Source organism: Triturus cristatus, chromosome 7 (genome assembly GCF_964204655.1).
Source record: "Triturus cristatus chromosome 7, aTriCri1.1, whole genome shotgun sequence".
Lineage (NCBI taxonomy): Eukaryota > Metazoa > Chordata > Amphibia > Caudata > Salamandridae > Triturus > Triturus cristatus.
Genome location: NC_140590.1, coordinates 261,073,092 through 261,087,695, shown reverse-complemented (window position 1 = coordinate 261,087,695; position 14,604 = coordinate 261,073,092). Strand labels below are relative to the sequence as shown.

At 43.7% G+C, this 14,604-nt stretch overlaps 1 protein-coding gene across 2 annotated transcripts in view; it reads left to right on the top strand.

Moving 5' to 3' along the window:
- IRF3 (interferon regulatory factor 3) overlaps positions 1–14,604 on the top strand; it is a 160,954-nt gene that overhangs the window by 109,894 nt on the left and 36,456 nt on the right. For both annotated transcript variants that reach the window (XR_014966408.1, XM_085616157.1), the window contains exon 5: positions 3,956–4,007. Coding sequence is in view for 1 of the 2 variants with exons in the window: in XM_085616157.1 (XP_085472283.1) it covers positions 3,956–4,007 (52 nt within the window). In the remaining variant the exon portion in view is untranslated. The remainder of the gene's footprint in view (positions 1–3,955; positions 4,008–14,604) is intronic.

The following is a 14,604-nucleotide window of genomic DNA, read 5'->3' as shown; positions in this document are numbered from 1 at the left end:
AGTAAATAAATTCCCTGCCTCTGCTTTTAGCTTTTAGAAAGTCAAATGAACAAGCACACTACAATGTGTCACATGCTTAGCTTCAGGTGCCTTTCTCTCTCACTTTCTCCTCTGTCTGTCTCTTCTCTCTCACTTGCTTCTTATCTTTCCTCTCATTCTTTCCACTCACTCTCGCCTCTTTCTTCCCACTTTTTTTCCTTCTCTGCTTTTCCTTTCTTGCTCTCTGTCACTTCCCCACCTAGCCTCTGCCCTTCGCTCTCCTCTCCTCTCTTAGCCCAGTTCAGTCTCTTTCCTTCTTTCATTTTAGGATGTCTTTTAAAAAATTGTAGCATTTCCTCCTTAATATCACACTTGCTTCATGGTTGGTGTGTGGTGGAAACCTGGGCTTCTACCTTCCATGTGATACCTATTTCATGAGGTTTAAGAAAACTGTCATATAAAAATCCCAAATAACCCACTTTGTTACTTTTACTTACAGCAAAACTGGGCTTTAAGCCCTACCATTGTAAAAGTAACACACCCTAAATAACACATTTTTCACATACAGCACAAAGCTGTATAACTACACACATAACTTATATACTTAACACGTACATATTGTACTTGGTTTACATACCGCAGGTTACCACAGTCTTGATTTGGATGTCAGTGTTAATAGGTGTTATTGTTACTCAGCTCAATGAAACCCATTTTATACACTATAAAAGACTGAAAGGCAGAGTTGGCTGTAATAAAAAGCAAACCTATGATCTTTAGGTCACCCAGCTTACCAAAGTACAGTCTATCTATTGATGAGATATCTTGCATGTATAAGGTGTCTACAACAGGGATTGATGCGTAACTAGCAGGTGATAGAGCACAATAATACAGTGAAGGTAGTGAATGCGCCCGCACCAGAGACCTGTGTGAATATACTGGTCATAGGTTTAACTCAGAAAATTGCTCAGACACTTAATGATCCTTCTTTAGAGGTCTGTGGGTAGCCTTGAGCCACATGTTCGAATCAAAGAGAATATTTTGTGACCTGTAGTATATAATTTCTAGCCTGGGTAAAATAGTTCATTTGGTTGAGGCTCCAAACCCTATAGGTTACAACCAAGGCATACTTTAAATCCTTGCACTCTTAACTCAAACTTTCATTAGTCTTTGGTTGACAAAATGAACAACATCAGTTGGGTAATAATGAACCTCTATTAATAGATGCCAACAAACTGTTTGTGTTACTTACTGTATTAATGCTACATTTTGGTGTATCCATTCATTTCTCCATCCTGCGTTGAAGATAGAATAGTACATATCACTGCTATTTCTTCCTATTTTTCTACTAACATCACCTTTTCATCAGTAATTTTGGAAACCCCTTTCCTCCTTCTACCTAGTTTTAGAATGCAGTGTGCGTTCATTTCCTAGATTTGTCTCTTGGGTGAGTTGGAAAGTGGGATTGCAGATTAAATGTTTGCTTCCCCTGATAGTCTGCTGAATCTGGAGATATGGTGTGACAGTGGTCCCGCTATCCTGCCTCTGCTCTGCAACAATTGCTCCCGTCTACTACGCCACTCTGCAAAAGGTGACGGTCTTTCAAGAGGAGCAATTGCAGATCAGACTGGGGCCATCCTCTTATTTTCTCCACTACCTACGGAAGCTGTTTCACATTGTGAAATGGACCTGAAAAGTTAGAGACTGAAGAGCAGAAATCTAACTGACCAGTATCAGCAACACAAATGCTGCCAGTCTGGACATGTGGCAACCCTGTTGTCACTGCTTCATATTGATTGTGTGATATAGAATTACACAAAAGGGTGTTCTGCCTCATGCAGTAGCTACAGTGCTTTTCCTTGAGCATACTGTTGGTTTTTACTATCACAATTGACACTCTTTTCTACCAAGGTCACTGGTGCAGAAGTTTCCTAGTTTTACTCCTATTTGTTGGTCCATATCGCTCCGTTTCTTGGCTCCAATCCACCCTTGTCCATCCCCCAGACCCACTACTTCCTCATAGGTCATGTTCGGGGTCCTGGTATCTTTTTCTCCAACTTTGGGCATATACACCTCTTTTTTTGGCTTTCAATAACCTTCTTTTACAGATGATAACTAAATCTGTATATTTTCCATTCTGCTATTTGGTGACTTCCTCCAATCCCACCTGCTGGCTTGCGTTCCCTTTCTCCAATTCTGAATGCAGCCCAACTATTCTTTAAACTTTATTAAGACACATGTTTCCTTTTCCACTCATCCATCTTTCCTCTCTGATTCTCCCATTCTTTCCAGTGCATCCATTGTTGGCCCAGTTAAAGTTTGGTCTTCATATTTGATATTTTCTTTTTCTCTATATATTGCTCTACTTGCCAGCTCTTGCGTAGTTCAACTGGTGAATTTACATTTAATGTGTTTTACTAGATACTGAATCTACCTTCCCACTCTAGCAGCTCTGATCCACTCATGCCTCAACTAACTCTTATTGGTGTCCCTAACTTCTCTCTTATGTCTCTAAATGTTCCTCAAAAGTCTGCCTCAACCCTCATCTCCTTATTTCTCTCCTTATTTATTACTTCGTCACCTCAACATCAAATTTCTAAATGTTATCTTCTGTGGTAAGAGACCCTATTAGGTTGGTGGCCACTTTTATAAATGCTGTCACTCACCTACTCAACTACAAACCCTTTTACAGCGTTGCCTCCGCTAATCATCCACTCAGTGTCCCCTCTCGTTCTCTTCCTCTCTAAAACCGATATTTGACATCCCAACCCCTACTGTCTCCTCTCTTTTCTGCTTGGTTCTCCTTGGTTTTTGATATTGGCCTCTCTCCTACCTTTGTCTTTCTGTCAGAAACTGGAAATCTACTTCTTTGCACATTTTTAACACCTTGGCCCTCAAATTAGCTGGATTAGGTTTGCACTCAAATCTGATTGTTATGAGTTATTCCTGCAATCGGGAACATCTATGCGGACCCAGAAATATGGAGTACAAATCCACGTTTTCCACAAACCTAGAGATCATTGCTGAGTAAGTAGTACATATCAGTGGGGATTGGTGCTTGTCTGAGGAGACATTTGGGCAAGGAAGTGGGGAGTATTTTTAGGCCAAGGGGAGGCTTGGGCCTATCTAGGAGAGTACTGTATGCTGGTCCACTGTTCTGGGGGGACCCTGTGTGGGGGCCAGACTGCACCTGCACCAACAGCGCCTGCCTCTCTTTGCCCACAATTGTATTAGATGTGGATCCACACTAGGTACAAGTGGGTCCAGAAACCGGACCCAGTATTTTTGAATCAGGACTTATTGGATCGCTTGTTGGGCAGAACAAGATACGCAGGGAGTCCTCCCCACCAAACTCGTAGTGAGGGTCTTGGTTTCTTTTCTCCTCATTCTTCCTAATGATATAGGATCCTATTTATTTATCAAGCCTTGTTTAAATGTCTTATTCTGCTCCTTGCCCTGCTCCTTGTACGTGTGCGTAGATTAAAAGTACCTTAAGATGCAGCATGTAAATTACCAATAAATCTCCAACCCCTGCTGAAGTCGGGCAGTCGGTAAAGCATTGTCACACAGCAGCACCAAGAAGCATTCAACTAAAAGTGGGACTTGATTTCCCACAAACCACTGTTAAGAGAGGATCTTGCAGGAGACCGCTTCTGTTTGCTCTACTCCCATATTGTATGGGAAGTAACAGTGAACAGATTGTATCATGAAAAGGAGCCAGCAAAGCAATCTTCCCTCCAGGGCAGAAACTGCATTAATGACTAGGTAATGAGATGTATATATATCATCCCGCATCAAGGTTATTGCATATCGTGCTCCTGCAAGATTTTCTCATCAATGTAGAACGTGCCTTCATAATAGTACTTCTATCAAGATGGGATCATAGACCTCTTGAATTCTGGATGACTCTGTATCTCACTTGCTTGCTATTGTGGGTCTCAGAAAGTGAAATTCCTCTGTCTTTCATTGTTCCTTGCAGAGCAAAGCACTTGAGGAGTTGGAGCCACTAAGCTACCCCGTACAAGAATCAGGTATGTCACTGGTCAATCTAAATTCAGGTCCCAGAAGCAAGTACCTTACAAGGCCACAGATAACCTAACCCTGAACATGGCCCTTCCTGAACACAGCTGCTGTTAAGCTTTTGATGTACTTTGCTCACTCTATGTTGGTGTTTTATGTATGCAGTGAATTGTGGTACTATGTCAATGTAGGCAAGGTTGCATTGTTAATGACAGTTGGATAAGTCAATTGAAAGAGGTTGTGTTGCTTGAGGGGTCTGTATTGGTGTCTGTGATATTGAAATATAATATGAGGGACTATATGGTTTACCTTTGTGTACCAACCAATCCACATAAATATAGTGGTAACAAGGATGCCAGTACTGTAGGAACGATGTGCGTTTATATGTTTATGCTTCGGATTGTAGATGGCAGGCCTGCCCAAAACGGGAAATCCATCCAAATGTACAGTGAATAGGAGGAATGTACAGGGGGTTGCTAAAATAGCCAGGTTTCCAGTTGTCTCCTCTGCAGAGATGAAGTAGTTGACTGTTCCAAAGTTTTGGGGCGAGTTGAGTAAAGGAGCGACCTCCTTGTCTGGCTCTCTTCATTCTAGGAACAGAGGGCAGCCACAAGTTGGAAGACCGCAGAGCCCTAGAAGGAACAAGCATTGGCATAGCCAATAAGTCTCGCTTTTGTGACCTTATAAGTGTTTAGCCATGCAACAGTTGATGATGTTGCACCAAGGATATTGTGCTGGATAACTAAACACGTCTAAGGTCCCAAAGGCGAGACCTATTGGCTATGCCAATGCTTGTTCCTTCTGTGGTTGTATTGCCTTGTACAGGAACTTCATGCAAAATTAACAGAGCTGTCATTGTAATCTTGTGTGAGTAAGCTAATTACACATCTTGTTTTGATCTACACAGTGGTATAAATGAGGACAACTTAGGCAAAACATAAATGGCAATATTTGCTTCTCGGAGTTAGAAGCGCAGATTTTTGACGCTCAGAACCCCCAATTGTGGAAGTCACTCTAGTTTCCAATGATCTGCATTTTTTTTTCTTTGGTCCGTCAGCGCACATGATACCAAACTCCATGGTACAAAAACGCCTACCATCTACAGTGTGGGACATTGTGCATTTCGGGGTGACATCATGCTGAGCCATAAGGATTACGCCAATAGTTGATGTCCATACAACTTTATTCAAAAATGCTTCTTTAAGCGTATTCACTTGATGACAGGATGAGGTCCAGCATGTGCATCTAAAATACACTTACTCTTCAAAAGCAGATTTTCAGAGATGGGCGGACTACTACATATAAAACGTTGGAGACCAGATGTAGGAACAAATGTCTGTCTAAGCACTGACTGAACTTTCCTTAGTTTCACTTGAAGTTGCATCATTAGCAACATTCAATCCTTCTTAAAGAAAAGAAGGAAAGTCATAGCTTTCAACACTTACTAAACAAAAGATTTCTTTATATGATGCATGCTGACCCCACCAACCCAAAAGGTGCTATTGATCACAGTGTGTGGTAATGGTCACACAAACTGATGATCTAGTAGATCATTTTCACTACTGAAAAGAGAAAGAGAGTTATCGGCAATGGTACATGATAACATACTTGCCAACCTACCAACCACGCATGCAACCTGGGAGTCATCCTCGACTCGAAACTCACCATGACCAAACAAGTCAACGCAGTCTCCTCTACCTGCTTCAATACCCTCTGTATGCTCCGCAAGATCTACAGATGGATCCCGACAGACACGAGGAAAACAGTCACCCAGGCCCTAGTCAGCAGCAGACTCGACTACGGAAACGCCCTCTACTCCGGAGCCTCGTCCAAGCTCATCAACAGACTGCAAAGAATCCAGAACGCCTCTACACCGCTGATCCTCGACGTCCCGCGACCACGTCACCCCCCACCTGAGGAACCTGCACTGGCACCCCGTCGACAGAAGAATCTCCTTCAAGCTCCTGGTCCACGCACACAAGGCACTCCACAAAACCGGCCCAGCCTATCTCAACAGTCGACTCTCCTTCTACGTACCCAACAGGAAGCTCCGCTCCGCTCCGCTCCGCTGACCACGCCCTGGCCACGGTCCCGCGCATCCGTAGAACCACATCCGGAGGCAGGTCCTTCTCCCACCGCGCCGCCAAGACCTGGAACACCCTCCCCCTCAACCTACGACAAACCGAAGACCTGCTGACCTTCAGGAGACGACTCAAGACCTGGCTCTTCGACCAGTAGCAGCAGCACCCCCCCTCCACGCCTCCCCCCCCCCCCACCCCTCAGTGCCTTGAAACCCTTACGGGTAAGTAGTGCGCTTTACAAATTAGTTGATTGATTGATTGACAGTTATGAGGAAATATCTTAGCTAAGTAATTGGCCCTCTCCACTGACCATACATGGGGAATCAAGAAAGGTAAAGAAAATCCTGAAGCAAAAGCTATTGGAAGCCAGATAGTGAAATGAAAAAAATATTCAAATTACTAAGCTGGGTTTGGTTATACCTTGCAATAGTGAACCAGGAATGGTCTCAGAATTTACCCATGTATGCTCAGAATACAAAGGTGACAATTAAGACATAAACATATATGAAAACCTAGACACTTGCTTTTGCGAGACTCAGGTAAACGTGTTATGTAAGAATTCCACGCTTTAGGCTGGTCTGTCTTATAATCACAACAAAGTATTAGTGTATCGCACAATTTTAGTAAAAAATGAAAATAACATCTACATATTTACGATTATATTTGCTTTATTAAAACAGGACATATACCAGACAAAAAACATGCATCAAAGGACAGGGCAACGGGGTAAAAGAAGATAAACATTAAAAGAGCCTAATAGTAGAATGCTGTCAATTCTTCTGGCACAGAGTGGGTAGATAGGCTAGCAGTGACGGAATAAGATGTTACCCAATTAGTCATCTCTCATCGAAATGAGGCGTGGGGCATGCAGTCAATAAACGGGAGCCCGGAGCAGCCAGCTTTCGTATACATTCAGACTAAATAACTGTTGCACTTGTAAGCTTGTTGTGCTCTATACATGAAGACACTGGTAGCCATGTTCTAAGTTTCTAAGTCTTCTTTATTGGTTCCAGTTCCAAAAAGTAACAGTCTTAGTTCAGCCATGTACCAGCTCCTACACCAGCCCCACCAGCCTGTCTAGCTGCTCAGCCCATCTCCAACTGTCACCACTCATTCACACAGGCACCCAGGCATTCCACGCATCACAGTCACACCAACATTCCGCTACCATCTCTCAATCTGGCTGAGCAGCTAGGAGGACCTAGGCTCATTACAATTAAATTTAATACTCAGGATATAACATTATCCCTTTCCTTTTAAAATGAAAACAAAGACTACAATACTAAAGCAGAGAACTATACACAAAAGAAGCAGTAATGTTCGTAACTCAAGGATGCAACTAAAAGTAAGACATCGCAAAAGAGAGAACAATGCAAATAAAGAAAAGATGGGCAAAATACGACATATAAAAAAAAACATGCATCGAAATCCCCCATCCTCCCTCATGAAGATTATTAAGTCATATAGTTATTAAATCACAAACCATGTTAAAACGCAGAGAAACAGACTAACACTGCATACTTTTGGGAAGGAATAAAAATTGTCACGCAATTTAAATTGCAAACTAGCAATAACCCCATCCTTCCCCATGAACATTTGAAAATAAAGTAGTGAAGGGTGCACATACCCCACAACAAACACCCAAGGCCAGAAACAGACAGCAAGGGTGAACCCACACTACAGATACACGTGTACCACAATATGGACCACATAGAGGGTACACACAGTGAGGCGCAGGGCGACTTACACACAACAACATCTGAAGCGCGGGGCGACTTACACAGGACTACATGTGACGTGCAGGGTGACTTACACACATACAAACAAACAAGACGTGCAGCGCAAGGCGACTTACCACCACAACACAGAGAGGTGGGAAACCACCCACCAAGACCAGAACCACCCTCATGTGGGAATACCATGTGATGACCAACCCCCAGGAGACTAGGACGTCCCAACCAATTAAACAGCATAAAACTGTGGCATCACGACATATGAAACTTTTGAAATAACAAAAACAATTCCAAATATTGTAGAACATTTGTGACCTGTGCCCCACGCTGGTGAGCGATTTCTCACCCGAATTTTGCCAGGAAACATACTCCCATGCGTAAGGGAACTAAATTGAGAACATGCCTAAAAGTATTGATAAACATTGAGCAAAACATGGCAGAGATCGTGACCAAAACACATAAGACAAAAATGTACCAAGTTACCTAGTTGTCACATACAAATCCTCATCATGTTGAGTGTAAGTACACAATAAACAACACACTGTGCAGACGTATTACAGTTGAATGATATATTCCTTGTAATATAAAAAAAAAACAGGCATGAATCTTTCCGGCACCGCAGCAATATGCCATGGACATCAGGACAAACCCAGTCACGGTAACCATGGCAATAGGATCTTCCAACCGCAGACTTGCTTCAACTCATTATTACAACAGTTAAAGTATATGATATGGGTGTCACCGTGACAGTGTGCCGCACATTGAAGTACCACAGCCGACAAACTCCACACCGAGAACACGCGTGTGAAGTACACCTTGGAGAACGGCAACACAGTCAAGTACGAGAGTGACACCAGATGGCAGCTGAAAGGAACAAAAGCAAACTGCCACTCACCACCAGAACACAAGGCAGTGTCCACTGGCAACCATGCATTTGACCACCTCGTAGTATGAATCTCAATAGCAGGAGAAAAACAGTTGACCGGCTCCGATGACACATTACCTCCGACATACTTGAAACGGAGGATCACACGAAAACCATCACACGGAGACGATTACACTTCTAGTTGCTGTCTTCAATGACACCGCGTAGTCCCCGGACTTCAACAGGAAATAATTGTACGCAGCGTGGTTGGCAAGACCTTAAAAGTTCAAAATACGTCTTGGCCCAGGACGTTGTTATTTGGACCCAAACTCAAAATGGCGGCACGTTTTCGGCATCATGCCGGGTGGCTCACAGCACGCTGGAGCTTGAATGCTTCTGATAACAGAGCTCCGCACTGGAATCCACGTCACAGAAGTTCGAAGAGGGAACACGCGCAACACCAAGAATAATGTGAGTGGCACGCGCATACTTTAAATTTTAAATTGTAGAAAGCGGTTGTTTGAGGCTAAATGCAGTTTGTTAATAGAAGTAAGTTTAAAAAAAAACTCACCATAATTTTCACAGAGCGCATAGCAAAAGCCCCCTTCTGCCCCCTTCTGCCGCCGGCGGTTAAAGCTCACAAACAACGTGTTACTACAAGTCTCCATAACACGCATGACTTGCCTCACAGATGGCTCGAACCACCAGCAGCAAAGTCATTTTAATAGAACAAAGCACTGTCTGTTTAATTTTTGCAGAGATACACCCGTAGATTATCAGCGAAAAAGGGTACAAAGTTCCTCATGTACAATAAAGAAGAGATACGGAAGGAAGTGGATGTCGGGACTCAACCATTCGCTAGTTACCAGAAGGTAACCAAGGGAAGACCAGGGGAATTCCCGTGGTGGAACTAGAGCTCTCACACACCCAGCAAGCTAGGTGTCATGCTTCATCATATGAGCAATGCCACTCGTCAAGTCGGCGCTGCAATCCTTGACGGGCTCCCGAAATCGGGGCTCTTTATCGGGGATCTTTTGTTCCTGCCGATAGGTGCATGGGGGTGAGGGGCCTAGTGTGTGTAGATATAGCAAAGAGTGAAGTAGAAAGGGTCAGTTAGTCATAATTGATCGTACTTTTGAGAAGGCGGTATTGAAGGATCTAGCCCTGCTACCTTCCCCTACCCCTTTCCATAATTTGTCCAAGACCGAGACACAAACTGCGAATGCTCTCGCAGGAGACAAATCTATAATCAGCAAACAAGCTGACAAGGGTGGGGCGACTGTGATCCAATCCATAGATGACTACGATGAGGAGTATAAACGACAACTCAACAACGACAAATACTACGCTCCCATCACTATTGATCCTACTCCCCGCCTCACTAATACCATCTCTCCACTAGTATATGAGGCACTAACCAACGGGTGGATAAATAAAAAAGAAGCAGCCTTCCTAAATGCTACAGAACCCAGGATTCCCTACTTTTACACCTTACCTAAGATACACAAAGGTGTAACTCCGGTCCCTGGGCGCCCCATAGTTTCGGGGATTGGCTCAATACTTGAGCCCCTCTCTAAATTTGTTGATCACTTCCTGCAACCCTTGGTGAGAAACATACCATCTTTCATTAGAGACATTACCGATGTCCTCAGAATAATTGATTCAATAGAGGACTCTAACCGCATTGATTTACTCATCACCCTTGACGTAGAGGCCCTCTACACAAATATTCCCCAGGGAGATACCCTGACAGTAGTAGAAGCGGCCTTGAATTCCTTGGATTGGACTTCTCCCACTCCAGTCACATTTATAATGGACTGTGCATCCTTAGCGCTAACTAAAAATTTCTTTGAATACAAAGGGCAGCTATACCATCAATGCCAGGGTACTTCGATGGGGAGTACCTTCGCTCCCAGTCTGGCCTGTTTGTATATGGCAACTTTTGAAAAAGAAACCATCAATACTGACCATAACCCATTTCGCCAACATCTAATACTTTGGAAACGGTTTATTGACGACATCTTAATCTTCTGGCATGGCCCGATTGATACCTGTAACACCTTTGTACAGTGGATCAATCAGCAAAACCAATTTTTGAAATTCTCACACACTATGTCAGACACCACAGTTGCATTCCTTGACTTGAACATTAGGCTATCGGAGGGACAGCTCTCGACATGCTTATACAAAAAACCTACAGATTGTAACAGCATCCTTTTATATCAAATCCATCACCCCAAAGCCTTGAAAGACAATCTTCCCGTGGGGCAATTCCTACGCATCAGACGCAATTGTACATCTACTAATGATTACAAAGTAGAAGCTGCCTCCCTAGCCACAAACCTCAAGACTAGAGGTTACCCTTCCAAAGTGATTAAGGACTCAATGAAGAGAGCTTTAAACAATCCTAGAGAGTCCTTATTAGAAGTACACCACAAACCACCTGAGGATGTTATCACATGTGTCACCTCCTTTACACCTAATTCTGCCCCCACAAAGAAGATCATTCTAAAACACTGGGGTATTCTCAATACAGGCGACCTACAGATACCAAAACCTAGGTTTGCTTATACTAGAACCTGCAGCCTGAGAGATATTCTGATTCACACAAGACCTAAAAAACATATCAACCTATCACAAACTACTCTTTGGGGTCTACCGCCTGTTAAGGGACATTTTCCCTGCGGCATGTGTGCTGTCTGCAAATTTACTACATCAACTAAGGAAGTCATTTTGCGACCTAATTTTAAATGGAGTATCCAAAAGCATGCAAACTGTAACACCAAACAGTGTATTTACTTGATCACCTGCCCATGTGATCTACAATACATAGGCATGACCATGCGACCAGCCAAAATCCGCATATTTGAACACAGGAGCAACATACGTTGTCAACGCACCACCACTAGACTATACAGACATTTCATGGAGGCTCAACACTCCCCCGATTCACTACACTGGGTTATATTGGAATCCCATGTACAGATTTCCAAATCTTCTCTGTTCAGGATTGAACAGAGATGGGCACATAGACTATCATGTCACACTGAAGGTCTCAATGATGACATCCTGTGGAGTGTTCTACCTTAACTTGGAGCCTGATTCTGATCCCTACCCCTTTGGGCAGTGACATTTGTACTCCTATACCTGTCTTATCCGAGTTACTCCTTGTGAAGATTGGCCCTAGTGGTACATGATTGGTTACAAACACTACCAACTACCCCTTGAGTGGGCGCTTTCCCTTTAACTTAACCAGGACCGTCTTAACCCGTATCAGGCTTCGATACTTAAGAGAGCACCACTGTAGTGAGGCTTTTGACATACACCAGTGCCATATTCTTCTTTTTGAATATTATTGAAGAGAATTACCCGCCCACATCACCTCACATGTGGTTCTATATTGATGACATTTCGTGATCGATACCGTATTAAAAGTGAGCCATACCTTTACATTGTATTCAGATAACTGTCCAACTTTTTTGCATCACGTGACATAACTGAGCAGCGTTACCACACGCCCCTGCATAACCACACTCATCGCACCTAGACAGCCAGCAGGTTACACCACGCAGTCTAACAACTATACACGACTTGATGATACGATACATCACGTGTCATAACATGAGATGTCATAGCGCTATGACAAGCCCCTTACGTAACTTCTGATTCGACTCGCCCAATGAGTATTCCTTTCTGTTATGGCTTCGAAGCAACACCTACGTATCTGTTTACACCACGTAGTCTAACAACTAGAGACGTCACGACGTCACGATACACCACGTGACATTGCCTAGCAACCATAGACGTCACGGCGTTCCGTTACACACATCACGTACCGCTGTAATTGACTCTCCCATAGAGTATATCTTTCCGCTTTGGCTTCCACTCCTCACCACCCCGGTTCCTGGCGGTTTGGGTAGGTCTTCCGGCATAGCGTGAATTCACGCTGGTGAGTACATGATTCCTCGATTAGTCGCAGCCCGTTAAGCAGCACTCGCCTGCTGGTGAGTGATGCCTCCCATGCAATTCAGACCCCCCCTTACCGACCTTATCGGTTACCGTGTGCCCTGGCAGATACATCCCTCGCCTGGGCTCCGGGTCCGGTAGGCTGTCGCGTTTGAGTGGGTTATTTTTTGCAATGGCTGGAGTTTTCTCCCAGTATTCTAATGATACGCTTACGTTTTATTTACCATTATTTGAGGAACTCTCAACCAGTTAGCGTGACCGTAATTCATGTTGATTCATTGTATTTGTGGCACCTCTTCATGTTTTACAGGACCCAATCGTGTCCTTTTAATAGCCGCCAGCACTGTTGCTAGCATATCCAGTAACATTACTAGGTGAGTCTGTCCTTGTGTTCTCCATAGATTATTGCCAGCTAATTAGCTGTTTTTACAAAACCCCCCTCCCTAACCACCACAACCCCCCCTTTTCCTCCACTTCCACACGGCTCTCTGAGGTACCTCACTATATAGAATTCGATTTGAGCTACTCCTAGCACGGTGATTTTTATAACACAATTGAATTATACATTATAACAGTAAGAAGAGATTGTTTTATTATCTTGCTTTTGTTTCAACAGGTCACAGACCTAAGGACGTGGTATGTAGATTTCACTCCACCACGTAGTGTAGATAGTGTTTCTGATCCTGAAGAATTGCCCAGATCCTCCTGACATACATGGCATGAAACATGTTGATCTCCTAGAGTAGAGCTATACGTCTAGACACATTACCTCTAGTACTTAGCCACTCTACACCATTTTAATAGGGTAGTTTACCTTCTGAATGAAGTATCAATTAGGACTAACTGACCCTTTTTACTTCACTCTTTGCTACATCTACACACACTAGGCCCCTCACCCCAATGCACCTATCGGCAGGAACAAAAGATCCCCGATAAAGAGCCCCGATTTCGGGAGCCCGTCAAGGATTGCAGCGCCGACTTGACGAGGGGCATTGCTCATATGATGAAGCATGACACCTAGCTTGCTGGGTGTGTGAGAGCTCTAGTTCCACCAAGGGAATTCCCCTGGTCTTCCCTTGGTTACCTCCTGGTAACTAGCGGATGGTTGAGTCCCGACATCCACTTCCTTCCTTATCTCTTCTTTATTGTACATGAGGAACTTTGTACCCTTTTTCGCTGATAGTCTCTTGGGGCATGTACACTGGACCTCCTTAAACAAGTCCCACTGTCCCCCCCCTTTTTTGTACCATACACCAGTAGATAGCATCACAGACAAACGTCGCATTTCCTATGTTTCCAGTATAAAGTCAGATGTCACGTTTCCTTTATTTCCATTGCCTTTTGCGGATTATCTTCAGAAACCACGTAGACCAGAACAAAATGAGAGCCATGTCCCACGCTGTCCACGATCAATGTATGTTGCAAACTCCAATTCCAATTTGTGGAAATGTAGAAGATCAAATCAAAATCCACTTTGTTAAATGTGCTTAGTAGTGCACACCATGAGACAAAGCACTAGACTTGGCTAGCTTCCAGTCATCCATTCCGTGTGCACTTGACTCCAGTTTGTGAAAATTGTTTAGGGTCACACTAGTATCCTCTTTGTAAAATGACTTTAATTGTGCTCACATAAAGACCAAGACACAAATCTTGGCAACAGGACACCGCTCTTGTGTGGCACCTGTGAATTCACTTCACTGAGTTAGACCATAACTCACATCTTGAACAGCCACAGTTCCTCTACGCAGTAAATAAATCCATACTGCAGATACAAAAGGAAGTGGTAGGGTGAAAGATAAACCATTCATACCCTAACATACAGACCATACCTGTGGTCAAGTCCATGGAGTAAAATCAGGCAGGACACACACGGTGGTTGGGGCCGTCCGATGACAGGACACTGGTGGGGCTGGCTTGCCTTTTACTCCATTCTGCTTCAGGTATTTTTCTTTCTTTTTTCTTT